This window comes from Mastigoproctus giganteus, chromosome 1 (genome assembly GCF_048544385.1).
Source record: "Mastigoproctus giganteus isolate SK-2022 chromosome 1, ASM4854438v1, whole genome shotgun sequence".
Classification (NCBI taxonomy): Eukaryota; Metazoa; Arthropoda; class Arachnida; order Uropygi; family Thelyphonidae; genus Mastigoproctus; species Mastigoproctus giganteus.
Window position 1 is genome coordinate 281,562,333 of NC_143575.1, and position 18,991 is coordinate 281,581,323.

An 18,991-nucleotide genomic window follows, 5' to 3' on the forward strand; every position below is an offset into this window, starting at 1 on the left:
GACGAGTATTTAAAATAAAGCTTCGTTTCAAAATAAAGGCCAGTCATTAGCGAACTAGCAGTTGAGATTTGTTTCGGAAAGTGCTTTTGTCCAGTCGACCGTTGTGGGTGTGTGCTGAGCTACATTCGCTGTAAGTACTACTCGTTCCACTTCTCAGTCGATAAAATGTTCATTAGGAGACGGAATTGGCGATGTTGCTGCTTGTCCACCCTCGCGAAGCCGTTGTAATAGGCGCCCTCCCTGACCGCCTGGAAAAGGCGTTCCCATCAAGTACGAGAGGAATTTTCACGAATTTGTTTTTGCACAGCTGAGTTAGGGAGAGACTCATTCGGGAGAGATTCACCACCTCCTTCGTGTTAAGTTTTCCAAACTTAATTTAGTGATCGCTAAAAGCAAAGTAATTTCAGGCAGTCTAAATTAGCATAAAATGTGAAACGAGAAGTGAAATTTGTTTAAATGTTAAGGTTCTCAAAGATACCAATAAATAAAACAAACAAAGAAGATAAGAGTAATGACAGAATTCTTAAGGAAGACAAGACCTCTGGTCAGCACTAGTAATTTCGGCTGATTAGCGGGTTAAGATAAAAATAATAATAATAAAATAAAGCTATGTAATTGTAATTAATTAATTATGCAACTTCATATCTTATTTTTGGTAGGATATAAAAATCTAGAAAATATTCAGAATAAATACTGATTTATTTTATTTTCTTATTTAGTTTTGATTAAAAAATATTTTTAACACGTTTCTTAGAATCTTCGTTTGGACAAATCGAGGTGAGTTGATTGAACCGCCCATAACTCTGTTTGAGGAAAAATAGTACAAATGGTTTGTCCTGGTCGGATCAGTTTAAACTACTTCTGCTGTTACTACTTGAAGGTCGGATAGAACGACTGAAGTTAATAGAAAGTTTTGCTTCTGTCACAGTTCCCGTTAATAGTTTGTTTATTAGGCTTAAAGCCAAAAGGTCCCGCTTTTCAGACAGCGTCAGCATTTGACATCGATGACACCGATCAATAAAACGGCAATGGGCAAGATTCAGGCCTTTTCTACAGAGTACGCATTTGATAACACTTTTTGAATTCTTTCAGTTGCCTTTTTTTGGCCAGATCCGTGGGGTGTTCGAACTTGAGACGCATATTTAGTGACTGGAAGAACAGTCATCTGATATATCTTGATCTTACTGCGGCTCTCATGAAATTTCTTAAATGTGCGTTCAACTAGACACAATTAAAACTTGTACTCAGACATTTGCCTAACTCCATTTATAGTTCGAGATCTCAAGTGATATGGATAGAGATAGACAATGAGATGACAGAAAGTTTTTCCACGTTCACATCTATATTATTATTTTTGATCCAATTAAGTAAGGTGTTGGTGTCTCGTTCCATTTCTGCTTGGACCATTCATTACCGTGTCGATCGCGAAATCATCAGCATCTAGTCTCATTCTCGCTCAACCAAGGCGGAGAACATGTCATTCGGGAAGATGGAAAATAACAAGGGATCCAAATGCGATCCTTCAGGCACTCCTCTTTGTATAAGAAACGTGGAGGAAAAATCCTCTAAGTATTTTAATTTAGCCACCCTTTCAGTAGGAAAACTTTCTATTAAAATAAGCGCTTTTAAAATATGCCAGGGTTTGCTATGCATGTTATTGCATAGCAATTTTTTTTAATTATTATTTTTTATTTTCTTTATTTATTATATATATACTGTATATATATTATTATTATTATTATTATTATTTATTTATTTTTTTTTTTTTGTTGGCTCTCAGGTTTGGGCACCCCCCAGCCTTGCACTAATGCTGGTGGGTGCGGGATTGTATTGCTCGATTGCACTGTCAGATTTAGCAGACCCAAGTTCGACTTCATGTGCCAGGGATGGGCGCCGGGTTGCATTTGGCCAATTGTTGGGTGGTTCCATGTGGGTGATTTCATAATACGCTACACCTCCACATTTACACTTTTCAGATCAGAATACTGAGTTTCTTTTGCCAACAGAGTACATAAGTGAAGATAAACGTAAGTCTGGGAGCCACCTAACGACATGAATATACAGTACAATACAATACAAATAAAATGTAAGGTAGGTCATCGGTGAAGACAGGATACTAGAGCTGGAAAAGGAATTAGAAAATGTGAATTGGAATATAATCAGTTTGGCTGAAACAAGAAGAAGAAATGAATCACTTATAAGTTTATCAAGTGGAAATCTACTCTACACCAATGGAAACAGTGAAAGGAGTGAAGGTGGAGTTGGCTTTCGGGTCCATAAAGATATAAAAAATATTTTGGAATCCAAAAGAACATCACTAAGGGTGTGAAGATTACTACGAGGTACAAGCTAAAGGTTATAATGATTTATGCACCAACATCGAGCCATTATGATGAAGAGGTTGAAGAAATGTACACCGAAATTGAGAGTCTTCTAGATGAGCAGAAAACCCACTACACTGTTATTATGGGGGACTTCAATGCTAAGGTTGGAAAAAGGCAAAACAGTGCAGAAAGAGGAACTATAGGAAATTTGGAATTGGTGAAAGAAATGAAAGAGGTGAAAGACTTGTGGAATTTTCAGAATCTCAAGGACTGTCAGTAATGAACACTTTTTTCAAGAAAAGGGTGAACAGAAAGTGGACATGGAAGAGTCCAAATGTATTAACTACTAATGAAATCGACTTCATCCTCACTAACAGAAGATATATTGTGAATGATGTTACCGTCCTGAATAAGGTAAATGTTGGAGGTGATCACAGAATGGTAAGATGTACACTTGATATAGATGTAGGAAAGGAAAGGAAAAAACTGACTCGAGTAAATAATACAAAGGTCTTTGAGATAACAGAAGAGGAGAAAAGCAGTATGTACTGGAACTTAAGAACAAGTAAGGGCTTCTGCAGACTGCTGAGGACCAAGATATCGACGAGGAATATTACAACTTTCTGAAAGTGATAAAGCCCAAGAATCCTATAAGGGAAATCCAAAGAAGAAAAAATTACTCAAGAAACACTTGTCAGGATGAACCGAAGGCAACAAATGAAGAGCAAGAAAAACACCGAGAAGGACAAAATTGAGTTGACTGAGTTATGCAAAGCCATTAGAAAGACTCAGAGAGGATATAAGAAAATTTAACACAAGAAAAGTAGAACAAGCATTAAGGGAAAACAAAGAATTTAAATCAGCAGCCATGAGTAGCAATACAGAAAGACAAATGATACTGAATCTGAAGAATAGCGATGGTGTACTTATAAAGGCATAATTCAAATAAAGAGCAAAGAAGGCATAATTCAAATAGCAGAAGACTACTATAAAGAGTTATACAAGGAGCAAGGGAATGATGCCAGCAGTGGAAAAGATGGATCGCAAATTAGAAACACGTACGACATACCCGATATTCTTCCTGATGAGGTAGAACATGCATTGAAGAAAATGAAGAATCAGAAATCCCTGGGGGAAGATGAGGTTACTGTAGAGTTGCTAAAATTGGGAGGAAGAGATATGACACAAAAACTGACAAGACTCTTCACAAAATGCATTAGAAAAGGTGTGGCGCCTAAGGAGTGGAATAATGCAATCATAGTTTTGCTGAATAAGAAAGGAAATAAATCAGAAATTGGAAATTATGGACCAATTAGCTTGTTATCCCACATCTACAAGTTGTTCACAAGGGTCCCTACTAACAGATTAGAAAGAAAAGTTGATGATAATCAACCGAAAGAGCAAGCTGGCTTTAGGACAGGATTCTCAACTATGGATCACCTTCGCGTAATATCACAGGTAATGGAGAAAGCAAATGAATATAAAACACCATTATGCCTGGCATTTGTGGATTATGAAAAGGCATTTGACTCCATACAGCATAAGGCAATGTTTAGGGCACTGGAAGAAAATATTTGAAAGTGCTACCTCCTTCATTAGACTAGACAAAGACAGTAGGAAATTTAAAATCGAGAAAGGAGTTCAACAAGGAGACACAATATCTCCGAAGCTGTTTACTGCTGTCCTTGAGGAAGCTTTCAGAAGATTAGACTGGTCGCAGAAAGGAGTCAATGTGAACGGAGAGTACCTAAACCATTTACGATTTGCAGATGATGTTGTGGTCATAAGCCACGATCCCAAAGAATTAGAGGAAAATCTTAATCAGTTATGCACAGTTAGTAAGGATTTTGGACTAAAGATGAATATGGCTAAAACAAAAGTAATGATGAACAAGTATGCCACGGAAAGGGAAATAATGATTAAGGAGCAGTAATTGAAAAGGTGGAGTCATATACTTATCTGGGACAAGTTATTAGCTGTAATAATGCTAAATGGCTTGAAGTCAAGAGAAGAATAAATTTTGGATGGATAGCATTCAGGAAATATAGTCACATACTGAAGAGAAATATCCCAATTTGTCTGAAACATAAAATAATGATCCAATGTATACTCCCCACCATGACTTATGGAAGTGAAACTTGGGCACTGATCAAAAGAATGGAAGAGAAGCTAAGAACTACACAGCAAAGAATGAAACGAATTTTAATTGGAATCAGAAAACTTAAGTAAAGGATATTCTTATCGAAACTAAAGAACTGAAATGGACTTGGGCAGGACACAACACAGCTCGAAGACATGATGACACATAGACTAAGAAAATATCAGAATAGTACCCAAGAGGAGCTAAAAGAAAACCTGGAAGACAACAACGGAGATGGACAGATGGAATTCATGAGTTCGTGGGTGGTAAATGGACGGCAATTCACAAAAAAGAAGGAACTGGAAAGTTTGTGGAGTGGTCTTGATCATGCAGTGGTGAAAATGGTTGATGATGATGATGACCTTGATCAATATCATTGATAAATACAGAAAACAACAGTGGGCCCTGCACTGAACAATGGGGGACTTCACTAATAACATTAGTCCACGAAGAGCAGTGTCTAATGATTACCACACTTTGTCTTCTCCCACTCAACTGTTCCTTTATCTATAGCAGTAACTTGCCCTTAATGCTGTGTTGCTCCAATATGTACTGCAGTTTTTTATGCAATGGTGTCAAAAGCTTTGTGATCTAAGTGCATGATGTCAAAATTTTTTTTGCATCCATTTCTTTGTTATGTTAAGAAACGTGCATCCATTTCTTTGTTATTATGTTAATATAATTCGCATTATATTATCCAATTATTTTAGTCAGACAAGGCCGTACTTCACAGGTCCATGTTGTGATTGCATTATATCTGCATTGCTGACTACATCGTCTTTGTTTAATAAGCGATTCTATTATTTTCCGTGAAACAGAAGTAAAATTTACAGATTTTTAATTACTCACTGCACTCTCCGATCTCTCCCCATTGTGAAACAGGAATACATTCGAACATCTCCAGCCCACAGAGATACCCTCCCCCTCCCTGACACCCCCTCCTGAATTCAAGTATGCTCTCATTACTATTGTTAAAGGTTTGCCGACCTCTTTGATGGCTCCTTTTACATAATTGGCAGCTAAATGTTAAAATGGCAGGAGGGGCCTATCCATTCCACGAAATTTCGTAAAATTTAATTATCTGTTGAAATTATTTGGATTCAGCACTTCTCTAAACATCAATGTATATAATGCTTATAAACGCCACGGGTGCAGAGAGAGAGAGAGATATGTAATGGGATACAAAAAAGAAATGGGAAATTACTTTAGAAAAACGGGAAATTACAAAAAAATGGGAAATTATCACACTGTAAATCGCTGACGTCGATCTACAACGTGGTTTTTATCAATTTTCACATTATTTTATTTTGCCTTTAGGTCTCTTTTGTTCCTTAAGCATCACTGAAGGAAGGAAAACAACGATGATTGGTCTGCGGGCTGCGTTCTTCACGGTTCTCTTAATGAACACGGTGAGTAGAAATTCGTACAATGTTCCACAGTCTTTTATAACGAATATTCTCTAAAATGCTTAAAGCTGATTTCCAGAATACTGTAATCGAATAATATGGATATGAGGAAATCGAGGGATGTCTCAAAATTACCGCCACATCTAGCTCGAGTTTCTCCGTCCCTTCTAATTATATAAATGTTTAAGAAGTTTCTTTAATATGATAATAAAATCATTATTATTTTTAACAAATAATAAAAAAAAACCGTGACTACTGGCGGCTGCGATATTTACTTATGATAGTTAGGAAAGTATGTGAAGGTAATTTTCCTTGAAATATGTGTCTCTCTCAAAATAACCATTATTACCACGTGAGTGTTTTTAATTTAGTTTATTCAGTCTATTGAATAAATATACTATAAAATTAGGTAACGTTTTGGGAACCTTGCGGGAACCAATCGACAGACTGGTTCTATTCTTGGCTGTACTGTTAACGCCTCCTGCTTGCCGAATGCCTAAGGCTCCTTCATTCACCGAAGGAGCCTTAGGCATTAACAACACAGCCTAAAATTCTGAACGCCCCTCTAACGTTTTGACAGTACATTTCGAAAATTCTGAACATCTTTCAGTAACTCCAGTCTCCCTAAATAAACCTGAAATGGTATTCAGGTTAATGATGTTGCTGATATTAGTTCTGGTTCGCACCTATTGGAATGCCCTAAATGAGGGTGGCTGTGAGGCATTTTGGCTGACCAATTTTTCAATCTGTAAGACGAGATGAAGTTATCCAAATGTCTCGTGAAACAATGGAAGACTGCACAATTCTAGTTTGAATTTCTCAGGTCCATAAGAATTCATGCAAAGAATGGAAAGGATAAGCTGATTTTTGGGATTCGGGGATCGTTTTAAATTTCCTTTAAACGATTACGGAGCTACTGATAGTGACCGAAATTTTGCTTCGGGAATTGGTTAAGGGGCGATATAAGCTTAGTGGCGGATGGACCAATAAATTTCAAACCAAACCAAAACACCCCTCTAGAGAATTATTCGAGACAAGACGACTGCTTGTTTATTGGCAGGGAAACATAAATCATAGCAAGAACTTAGAAGGGCTAACACCCTTGCCAGGTCATCGCCCTCTTACGTTAGTGACTATAACCAAGCAAAATATGTGATCCCTGATACCGACATGCTTCAAAATTTTTCCCTGGCAAGACGTTTGATGAAGACCAAAGTCGTGAATGAGCGATGATTGAATCCTCGTGAAACGGATTCCCAACTAATGATACCGACAACAGATCCCGCTCATTCACAAAAGGAGCGGGATCTGATTTTGAACTGAAGGATCACGCGCTTTTTTTTCAGGTTTTAATTTTTGTTTCAAAAACGGAGTTTTTATTTTTGCCTGGAAGCTAATTGATCTTCGACCTCCCCCCTCCCCCTTTTGCTATCCCGTTAATGAGCAGGATTCTTCTTTTTTATCATCAGTTGGTCTTCTAATGACGAATTTCTGTTTTTTTCTTTTTCTTTTTTTTTTTTTTCGTTTTCTGACTATAAGGGTCAGCAAAAGTATAGATTTTGCTAACTTTATCAGGTTCGGGTCTGATGATATGATATGTATATATATATTTTTGCCTCTTCACTTTTGTGAAGGAGCGGGATCTGCTGTTGGCATCATTGGTTGGATTCCAGTAGTAGAGAATGACTGGCGCTCACCCATAGGATTTGCATGAACGGACTAAATTTTGCACTGACAGAAGGAAAAGTCCAGTGGGCGTACAGTTGTGGTTTGCCTCCACACGCAGGGAAGCAGACTTCCTGGCAGACAGCAGTTGGCCAGAAATAATTAAACACACAGGCGCAAGCCACTCATTGCTGGCCACGTTACACCGCCATCTGTTCATCACAATACTCCACGACGAAGTTGAACTAACATCCCTACATAAGCAATAATCACGTCCACTTGGGAGGATGCGGCCAACTTAAGTTTAAAACGACAAACGCTTAAATCATTTAAAAAACTGCTCGACTTTTGCAGTTCTGCCAGTGCCGCGGTAATCCCCAAAATATGTTTAAATCGTGAACTTTAACAGACACAACGATTATTAGGCGAGTGGTAATTCGTCAGCCGTTTCTCTTAATCTTTAAAATGTAGTTTAATGAAAATAAGGAAATAAAGAATGCAATGCTACTGTATCAGATTTTCGTTATTTTAATGTTCTTAATTTTATTATTTATTTCTATGTTGTCAGTGTCCCTTCAGCCAGAGCTGCACTTCGAATACGGAATGTGGTGGTAACCGTTGTTGTTTAAGATACGGCACTGCCAGCGGACGGTGTGCCCCGAGGCCAACTGCAGGTAAACTCATTTCCTTTTCTACTCTCTCTCTCTCTTATCAAATACCTTATTTCATTTAAACTTATTTCTCTTATACTCTCTCTCTCTCTCTCTCTCTTAGAACTTATTTCAGTTAATCGGAACTAAAATGTTGGCCCATTTTATACACTGCGCTCTGAACACAAAGGAGTACACCTAAAAAACTTTCGATAATCAATTTAAATTTTATAGCGAAGCATTCCAAAAATATAGACCTTACCTTCCGATTTTGCGTGTCCCCGATCCCATCTCTCCCATCGGTGAGAATCTTCCCCAAAGAAACAACAGCTCAGAATGCGCCGATGGTAAATCTATATAAAAAAAAAAAAAAAATTGTAGCTTTGCTATCCGCACCCTCTGGACTGTTCTTCGTGCGGACATCGATTAGCGCTCCCCTCGAGACCTCCGTGAATGTATATCGCTTTTATCGCTTGTCATTCGTTGGAAGAGGTCTGGGACGGATTTAATCGCAGTCTTCGGACTGGAAAAAACCAGATTTCGGAATTCCAGATTTTCATGAAACTTTTCGAGAGGAATTTTCACGACGTCCCTCAGCTAGTCAGTCTCTGCCAAAAAAGTCGCACGGTTTATCTCCCGGAATCTTTTTGGGTCCAGCAAACAGGCAAATCAAGCGCAGGGTACCAGCGATTCAGAGGCATATTACGCCGGTCTACCATTAATATCGGGACATCCTTCCGTCGATAGTTGGTCACGGCATACCCAAGCACCCTGGGTCGGACACGGTGATATGAGGCGCCACATAATTAATCGGTATTTCAACGGCACTGAAGGTCGCTAGGACGACGATTGGTGACACGGTCCCAAATGTAAGCGGAATGGTGCTGAAACCGTCACGACAAGACCGAGAAACCTGCGAAGACCCACAAAAATCCGAGCTCGAAACGAGTCCTCGGGGAGACGATTGAAATTCATTTCAGCAGCAGCAGCAGCGCAGGATCAGAATGCCGTATAATGTGGTGCACCACGGTGGCGCAGCCGTCTGCAAGCCATCCCGACGAATGTCAAACACCTCTAGCTTGGTGTAAGACCCGTCGTTTTTGGACTGTACATAAACGCAAAGCTGAGAACTTTGGAGTGACGAGTTGCGGTAGGTTGTGCCAACTGGATATGACGATGCTCGTAGAAGAGTTTAATCTGGGGGCGGCCCAAATAAATAAAACTAAAAAAAAAAGAAAACAGATTTTTTATTGAAAAGAGCTCAGAGGTGGGATTTAAATTTGAAAGTAAAGGTGTAGAACACAGAGGCGAATGGAAGTAAGAAGCACCACCAGGGAAAGGAAATGGTAGATAGAGGGGTTCCTAAGGGAGTCTCCTAGTAATAGGAATAAAAGATAAAAGTCATAGGGGTTGAATGCCCTATTTTAAAAAAATAATAATTGAACGAAGCTCAAGAAATAGTTTTTAGTTAACGAGTGTAAAGGTGAAGAATAAAGGGATGAGTGAGATGGTATCTTATGTAGGACTAGTCTCTTCCACTCACCCACCTCTTCCTAATGTAGGACTGCACGTGAACTGACGTTCAGGTATTCATTATTCATTCTCCTCATTCATTCTTCTTTCATTCTACATTGCATCCCCTTGCTACCAACTTATTGATTTTTTTCAGCTAATCTGCTTCCCTTGTACATCTCCCTCCACTACATGGTTCTAATTTGGTGTGGGGCCCCAGGCTCCTACACACGGCAGGGTAGTCCTGGAGGATTTTATCATGCCAGGTTTCTGTCAGGGTGCAGAATACTGCTATCCTGACAGTTTTTAAGTCATCGTCTCGGCGTGGTGGGAAACGTGGGCAATTTTACTATTGATTATTGTTTAATCGCTGGGGGGCTGAATTGCCATTCTTTGGATAGTTCTACGCATTTCGAATACTTTCTGTGTTAAAGATGTAAAGGCTTTATAATCTCCCCTGGGAAGGGGACCAATCTGTGCAATTAGCTCTGTTCTGGTGATGTCATATATTACACATTCATATAGAATGTGTGCCCAGTCTTCACTCTCGGCACAGGTGTAGTTTGAGTCATCGGTCAGGCCTAAGGAGGTTAGTTTCGCCTTTAGGGACCCGTGACCTGTCAGTATAAATGTTGCAAAAAGTCCAGGGCGTACCACTTAGGTGCCTTTGGGCTAACCATTGACACCCGTGGCAGAAACCGTTTTGTAACCAGACCTCTGGTTCCCTGCTCCCACTTTGTTTGCCATAGCTCGTGGAGCTGTTGTTGTTATTTGGTTTTTAGGAGCATTAGCGACTAAGGCCATATTGCTCCGGGGATATGCGGTGGTCATTCCCTGACCTTTCCGCATCCTCCGTATTTGGTGGCTCACGGGCTCGAACCCGGGTCTAATCAAGAATCGTGTGCTACGCACTGCTGCTCCTGCCCACCTGGGTACTGAGGCGCAAGCTCATGGAGGTTTGTGGCTATTCTTTTGTTTTCAGCACTAAAGGTGTTGGTTGTATCAAGGGGTATCCCCAGAAATTCTGGGGTTAGGTCCTTTTAAAATCTATAATATAAGCCTCTTTTGGCTACTTCCAGGTAAAGTGGGAGAGTTCCGGCCAGCAGCTGTAGTACAGGTGTGCTTACTGTGCGACATGCTCTGGTAATAGTGAGTAGTATTGTCTTTTGTATCGATTCTAATTTATTCCTATTTCTTACTATGGCCGAGCTGGTGAACCACGCACCGGCTCCATAGGTGATAACAGGTAGGAACATTGCGCGGTATATGTTTGCCAGGGGTCTTTCTTTTGAGTCCCCAGTCTGCTCAGCTGATCCTGGCAATCATGTCTGCATAATTTCTCACTTTCTTCGATTGCTGGGGGGGGGGGGCTGAATTGACCTTCTTTGGATAATTCTACACGCATTTCGAATGCTTTCTGTGTGAAGGTTGTAAAGGCTTTATAGATTGACCCCCCTTCCCCTGGGAAGGGGGCCAATCTGTGCTATTATATATTATATTATATTATAGATCCGTGCCAATAGTAAGAAAGGGGTCAAGGTGTCAAGGTCAAGATGTATTTGTTTTAATTGCGGTCTCCAGGGTTCCCCTATATTCCGCTGTAGCATCTGAAAAGGCAAAGGCCAGGCCAGCAAGTGTATATATGTAGGTGTCTTGTTATGTTGAGTGTTTGGTGCTGGTACCTGGCGACTTCGCAGCCAGGGGGCAAGGGACACCTGGTCCCCTGCCTCCTGACTCCCAACCTTGGCCACGTGGAGGCGCACCAGGTTCCACTTTCTAGTTGAGACTCTTACTGGGCTATCAGGCAAGCCCGGGAGCCCCTAGGTATTTAAAGAAAGGAAAAGGGATGCAGAAGGAGTAGTATGGAAAATGGAGGGAAAGGAAAGTGGACAGAAAACAAGGGAGCGAGAGAAATAGGCATCCGTGGAAAAGAAACAAAGTAGGAAGAAAAGAGTGGAGTTATTAGTGGAAAAGAGAATCAATATTGAAACTAAGAAATCAATCTTTTAGATTAATCTTGTAGAACAATAACTGTCTATCTGGCAGCAGTAACAAGAAAATTAAGATGTCACAGCTGCAACAATCAGATACCAACGATTTTCAATTGACTTGGTTAAAACTGTTAACATTAAAACTCTTGATATTACGATTAACACTCTTGATATTGTGGTTATCACTCTTGGTATTAACACAAGACCATGCAGTGAAGAAAAGACAAGAAGGTTAAGGTACTAGCTAACGGGGGTTTCCCCAGCCAGTAAGAAAGCAATTTACGCAATTGAAAACATCGAATTATTATACTGAACATGCAGCAACCAGAAATCACCGTCTTGTGATAATCGAATACCCTCTTTATCCCCATCACTACGGGTCAACTCTATTGAAATTTGATCTCGACCTAACATATAAATTCGTCAACAAACAGCTCAATATCTATCTGACAAAATTTCACGGCGCTTTTAATTTCAATTTAGAGAGTCAGAAATCCTGATATCGCGACAAGTAAGTCAGACAATAGACTACACCCAAAATACTACAACCAATCTAAGATTTGAGCATTATGAAGCTGCGAGGCAAAGTTTTCTTTCCAAGTTCTGTCATCCTCCCGTGTGGGAAGTCAGTTCAAGTAGATCAGAGAGGCCAGTAAATCAGAGAGTCTTATAATGGGGGATTTTAATTTCCCAGATATTGACTGGAATTTGTGGGTTGGTCACTCGCACACTAGCAAGGCTTTTGTGGATTTATTGGATGATTGTTTTCTACATCAGCATGTTCGTGAGGCAACAAGAGGGAGTAATACTCTTGATCTGATTATCGGTAGTGATTCTTCATGCATTAAGAATCTGCAGATAAATGAACCACTAGGTGGCAGTGATCACAGTGTGTTGAAGTGGGATTTACTCAAGGAGGTAACTACCATCAGAGGTAAAGGGAAGGGTTTTTGTTTTCGTAAAGGCGACTATGATGGTCTGAAACAGTATTTAAATTCTATACAGTGGGACCAACTGATGATGTTACCAACAGCAAACTCAAAATGGGAAGCATTCAAGGAACTAATCTTGGTGGCTACCAGGCTTTACATACCAACTAAGAAATATTGTTCAAGGTTTAGGCCTAAATGGTTGTCAGATGGACTAATGAGACATGTGGCAGAGAAGAAAAATGCATGGGATACATACAAATTAATGGGTGACATGGAAGCCTATGATAGATATAAGTTGGTCTGTAACCAAGTCACAAAGGAGATTAGGCAGGCAAAGGCAGACTACGAAAAATCCTTGGCAAAGGATGCAAAGAAAAACAGAAAGGAGTTCTTTACATACTTGAACTCGAGAAGGAAAGGGATGAATCAGATTGGTCCACTGGATATTGATGGTTCAACAGTTGAGGATCCTGCTCAGGTGGCTAACAATCTAAACGAGTATTTTGCATCTACATTCACGCATGAGGAGTTATTCAGGAAGGAGAATGATGTAGGTAAAGTAAACATTGGCACTGAGCTGGATGATTTTGTAATAACTGAGAGGAAAGTGGAGGAGAGATTGTTGAGGATAAACATAAAAAAGGCACCTGGGGCGGATGGGATCTATCCAGTTATATTAAAGGAGGCAGCAAAGGAAGTATGCAAACCCCTAGCCATAATTATGAGAGCTTCTTTGGACTCAGGGGAGGTACCCATAGACTGGAGATGTGCAAATGTAACCCCAATTCACAAAGGAGGATCAAAGGCTGACACAAGTAATTATAGACCTGTTAGTTTAACTTCTGTTCCAGGTAAATTAATGGAGGCACTGGTTAAAGAAGCACTGCAGGATCATCTAGACAAGAATTCAGTTATAGCTCAGACGCAGCATGGTTTTGTTAAGGGCAGGTCTTGCCTGACCAATTTGATTGGATACTATGATGTAGTCACAAAAGAACTGGATGCAGGGAATAACTTTGATATTATATATTTGGATCTTAGAAAGGCTTTTGATACTGTTGCACATGGAAGACTGCTGCACAAATTGGAGCAGTGTGGCATTGGAGGCAAATTGCTGCTATGGATAAGGGGATGGTTGAGTGGCAGAAGACAGAGAGTGGTAATCAATGGACACTGCTCAACGTGGACTAATGTTATTAGTGGAGTTCCTCAAGGTTCAGTGTTGGGTCCATTGTTGTTTTCGGTGTTTATGAATGATATTGATGTTGGGATATCAAGTTTAATGTCTAAGTTTGCAGATGATACAAAGGTTGGCAGGGTCGTTAAGGACACTACTGACGCTATGCTGCTGCAACAGGATCTGGAAAGGTTGAGCAGATGGGCTGAGAGGTGGCAAATGAAGTTTAACATTGACAAATGTAAAGTACTACATATGGGTAACAGTAACCCCAGAGCAATGTATCAACTCTGCGGTACTACACTGACAGTGGTGGAGAATGAAAAGGACCTGGGGGTAATTGTGCAGGCAGATATGAAGTTCTCTGAGCAGTGCAGACGAGCTGCAAGAGTAGCTCATGGTGTCTTGTCAATGATATACAGGAATTTTTCTAGCAGGGATAAGGAGGTGATTATTCCCTTGTATAAGGCAATGGTTAGGCCACATCTTGAGTACTGTATACAGGTCTGGAGGCCTCATTTCAAGAAGGATGTAGAGCTGCTGGAACGGGTACAGAGAAGGGCAACAAGATTAGTAAAGGGAACAAAGGGTTGCTCTTACGAAGAAAGGCTTAAGTTTTGCAAATTACAGAGTCTGGAGACTAGGCACCGGCGAGGTGATCTGATAGAGGTGTATAAGGCTTTGAATGGTTTGAGCATGCTCAATGCCAATGGGATTCTTCATCTTTCTCAGAATAATCACCTCAGAGGGCATAAATTCAAATTGAGGAAGGACGGATGTCGGATAGATGTGCGGAAATTTGCCTTTGGCCAGCGGGTGGTTGGTTGGTGGAACCGACTTCCATCACTTGTTGTTGAAGTTGATAGCCTAAACAAATTTAAAGCTCAACTGGACAGGTATTTCGAACGAACGGAGGGGTGAAATGGGAGAGGGTTTTTTTTTTTTTTTTTTTTGGCTGATGCTGAATAAGCTTGCTTTCTTGCATCATATGCCTCTACTAATGCTAATGCTAATGCTAATGCTAGATTATGTCCAGATCCACCGAGAAAAACCATTTACAAAAGGCCAACTGCCTGAGCACACAAAAAGGTACTTCTTTTAAAATTTTCACGAGTTCAATATATTTTTTATCACCAATCTTTAATTGACTCGATCCAGTCTTGTCTATAATTAAGCAAAATTCAAAATTGCTGCAAACCCGAGCAATGAAAGCTTTATCATTAATTTCTAATTAAGACAGTCTCAATTTTTTTTTTATACACAGTTTTTCCCAAGTATTTTGAGGAATCAAAATACCGAGCACAAGCTCTGTGCTCAGTACGAACATAATGGAGGAGAACGCGTTGTTCTCAAGGAACACAATTGTTTTTGCTAAGGAGCAGTCCCATTCAGTCTTTTCCTTCGCCTAAAGATGTCATCCGCGAATTCCGCCTAAGCGAGGTAATTTTCTTTACTGTCAAGAAATCTAGGTAAGTCATTCTCCTCGTATATGTATTTGTCAATATTTGTAAGTCCCTTCTATAATCTAAGTAACAGTTACGTTCAAAAGTTAAATGCTGCATGTTTCAAATTGGAGAAGCAGCGAGGCCAAAAGCACGCAATTTAAAATTTAGACTTCGATGACCCGAAATCGAGAACGTTAAATTTAAGCCTGGATTAAACGGAGGCATATTTGATGTACTTAATTCTATCACCCTAGGCACGAGTTTATTAGTTATCCGACCCTTGGTACCATTCCTCCTCCCAATCTACAAGGAACTGATTCCGAATTCTCTGCACATCTTTCTTAACTGGTAAATAAGAAAGGGGTGGGTGAGAGGAAGCCACCACCACTCCTACAGGGTGTAAGTAAAGTTAAAGTCGTAGGCTCATAAGTTGCAGATGCTGATTGGCCGCCAAGTATCCTGAAAACGGTTTACACCTGTACACAGTCTTCAGCAGTTTCCCCACGACATGTGGATAAGGTCAGCAGTCGTGTAGGTCAAGAGGAGTAAAAAGCGTCCTGAGTGAGGCAAATGTGGTTCTAAGAGACCAGAATCCAACACCAGGAAAGTCTGGCATTTGCGGTGTGAAATTGCAAACCTGTAAACAGGTGTGTGTGTGCGGTTGTGTTCGCGTCATTTCCGTGACGTCATTGGTCTTCTAGGTAGGGTGCAGCGTATTAAATGAATTTACGAGGTACAGTCGACCGATAATTTTATGAACGTTCACTGATTAGCGAAGTAACCAAAATGAACGTCGTAGATGCTGTCCCCTGCCCGCACCACTGGAGGAAAAGCTGCAATCGTGAAATTTCCTTAGTTTCTTTTCTGATGGAATAACGCTTTGCATCCACCGACGGTATCGGTACAGCGGGTGTTCAACGCCAACAGTCACGGATAAATCGATGGCTAACTGTTTGAATTTCACCTTAAGGGCTCGGGGGGGGGGAACTCCCCAGAAACACACGCTCGTCTTGAATTTTAAAATCGAAATGACCCTTGCCATCAGCCCCTGAAATTATCCGACTCGGGAACGGCTATTTGCATCGAAGCAACGCTGCGCGAACTGAACGAACTATCGATGTCACTGAACCGAACAGATTTCGATAGGCCGGAAAAGAAACTGTTCGGGGACAGACCCAAGCGGCAATAGGCGAATTGAATATCGGTAACGGAGAACGGGCTTCTTTTGGGGGCCTGTTTGAGAACTACAGAAACACAACGTCTTCCCCGAATTTACTTTTATTTTCTTATTTCTGCAGGAGCGATGTGTAACAAGAGGCCAACCAGAGGTTCGGGCGACACGTACATGGGGTCCTGTCCCTGCGCAAGCCGGCTTCTGTGTGACGGAGCGCATATGGGGAATTTTGGGGTGAGTAATTGTGCTTTTCAGAAACCCCCTTCTAACTTAATCATTTAAAAAAGAATTCCTTTAAAATGAAATAAAAATAGTGTTAAAAAAGATACGAAAAGGAAATTTACTTTTCTCATTTGTTTGGTAAATATTGTTTAAAAAAAAAAGTTGGATATACTTTTTATAACAATTCATCATTTGCGTGGCAGTTTTAAAGTTTTATTGGTTAAAAACGAACTATAAACACTTCGAGTGTAAAATATATTCTTCGGACTGTTACGTTATTTTCTCTCTCTCTGTCCTGTCAACTTGACTGCACGTTAAAAACTATTATATTTAGGCCATCCGAATAATTAAATTCATCAGCTGTTGCTGTGTCTTATGTCTGTTAATTGCGTGTGTTCTATGGTCGATTTGTCTGTTTGCTGGAAGAAAAACCTCAGTTTCTGAGGAAAAAACCTCGCTATCTACGCCTGAGACCGACTAACTCAGCCACGGAGTGAAAAAAAAGTCTATTAAAGTTCCTCGCGTCATCGACGGCATTCCAACCCGGGTCTTTTCCACCCGGTGTGGGGAGGACGGTGACGATACCACTGCGCTACATGCGCAGACGACTGCACGTTACAGGCTTTCCCATTTCCACCCTCGTGGGTTTCTGAAAAATTCCTGTAACCGCTGATGCATCCCAAAAGATAAGTCTGTGTCCTCCGTTGCTTGAAGTTCGCACCAATTTTTGCGAAGTAAAGGATGGAACACGAACTTTAACGAACGACTGGGATTTTTGTCGATAAACATTAAGGCCATCGAGTAGTCAAAACACGTTTAAAGTCATTTTGAAATTGCCAATGAAATTTTTAACAGTTGGACTAACGACATAGTGACAATGAAAATGGACATCGCAAACAGAAGAGAGAGAGAGAGAGAGAGAGAGAGAGAGAGAGAGAGAGAGAGAGAGAGAGAGACGATTACAATGCGGAGAATGTAACAAAACAAGATAATATATACGATGAAACACGATACTACAACAACATCACTGTGAACGTGCAGTATTTTGAATTTATAAAAAGCAGCGCATTAATCAAACAGTGCAGTGAAAGCTGAAGTAGGAAACCTTATTCCATGTGTACTTAGGGAGATTGTTTTTCTTGTCTCGGAGGTACCCATAAACTCGGGGTTTCCACAAACTTGCCGAGTACCATGTGAAGATGCATCAACACCGCTAAGCCAGTCTCGAGAGTTTTCTTGGATCGAGTTTAGTATGGGGAATGTTCGGATTGTACGACTGGCCACTGGGCAACCGCCGCCAGGACTCATTGCTGGCTAGTTGCAGTCCGTGCCAAGAGAAGGTGGGCCATCTACTCTGCTTACGGTTCAAGGGTTTTAGAAGGCAAGTACTCGATAATACCGGCCTCCGTAGCCGAGTGGGCAGGAGCGGAAGTGCAGTAGCACACGTTCTTTGAGTAGACCGGGGTTCAAGCCCCTGACTGCTGAATACGGTCGATCTACCAACCCACACTGCACCAGCGTGGCAGATTATGGTCCATTTCCCTCAGCATGAATTGTTGAGGAGGCTTCCATCCTGCAGTGGATTGATAATGGCTGCACTTTACTTTTTTACTCGATAATTCACCATCTGTATCACTAAGTCCGTGGGTACAAGACAGGCTAGCCCAGGGAGATTTAAAGCAAGGAGCGGGAGAAGAGTGACCGTGCGCGATATAGGGAGAATACCGGAAGAGGATTCTCCCCGAAAGTATTTAAGAAAAGAGTCGAAGCATAAAGGGTGTGGTCGGGTGTCCTTCATAGGCTGTGAAAAACAGGCAACCACTCGTCTACGATATAATGGTTATGGATAACGAATTGATAATGAAAAATGAAGATATCATTTTATTCTAATAATGGGGAAAAAATTATGGAGTGATTGTCTTTATTCCTAAACTTTAGAAGTTCTCAACTGGGCAGCCACTAATCGACAAATATTTCCTTATATTACAACACAAAGCCAAAATGCTTTTGAAGCCTGCTTTCCTCGGTTTAATTATTTCAATTGATTCTTTTCAGATTTGCCGTTCGAACACCACCACCACCACCACGTCAAGAGTCAGCGAAACTGTTGCAGTCAATACTGGAGTAACTGGAGCGACAACAGTTGCGACAGCGACATCTACATAGCACGAGCGTACTCTTCCAAAAGAAGCCTTCGTTTCACTGAATGCGGTGTATTCTGGGATAAATAAAACACACACACTTTTGCACACTCTTTCTTTTCATGAGAGTAAATGCCAATGAATTAAACTCATTTCCAGATTTTTCCGCAGTCTTGCACGAATGGTAAACTGTTGGGGCAGCTTTTGAGCAG

At 40.7% G+C, this 18,991-nt stretch overlaps 1 protein-coding gene across 1 annotated transcript; it reads left to right on the forward strand.

The window, feature by feature from the left end:
- The first annotated feature begins 57 nt into the window (after window positions 1-57).
- Window positions 58-18,854, forward strand: LOC150092040 (astakine-like). The gene is made up of 5 exons (XM_090386739.1): window positions 58-130; window positions 5,782-5,873; window positions 8,104-8,209; window positions 16,541-16,650; window positions 18,694-18,854. Exons 2-5 carry the CDS (start codon window positions 5,826-5,828, stop codon window positions 18,802-18,804), a joined length of 375 nt encoding a protein of 124 aa, XP_090242865.1. The 5' UTR covers window positions 58-130; window positions 5,782-5,825; the 3' UTR covers window positions 18,805-18,854.
- The last annotated feature ends 137 nt before the right edge of the window (window positions 18,855-18,991 follow it).

Bases quoted from the DNA above. Each gene is read 5' to 3' on its own strand.
- LOC150092040 (XM_090386739.1), top strand. From the start codon at position 5,826: ATGATTGGTCTGCGGGCTGCGTTCTTCACGGTTCTCTTAATGAACACG. The intron at 5,874-8,103 runs GTGAGTAGAAAT...CTATGTTGTCAG, and splicing joins CGGTTCTCTTAATGAACACG to TGTCCCTTCAGCCAGAGCTG. The intron at 16,651-18,693 runs GTGAGTAATTGT...GATTCTTTTCAG, and splicing joins CGCATATGGGGAATTTTGGG to ATTTGCCGTTCGAACACCAC.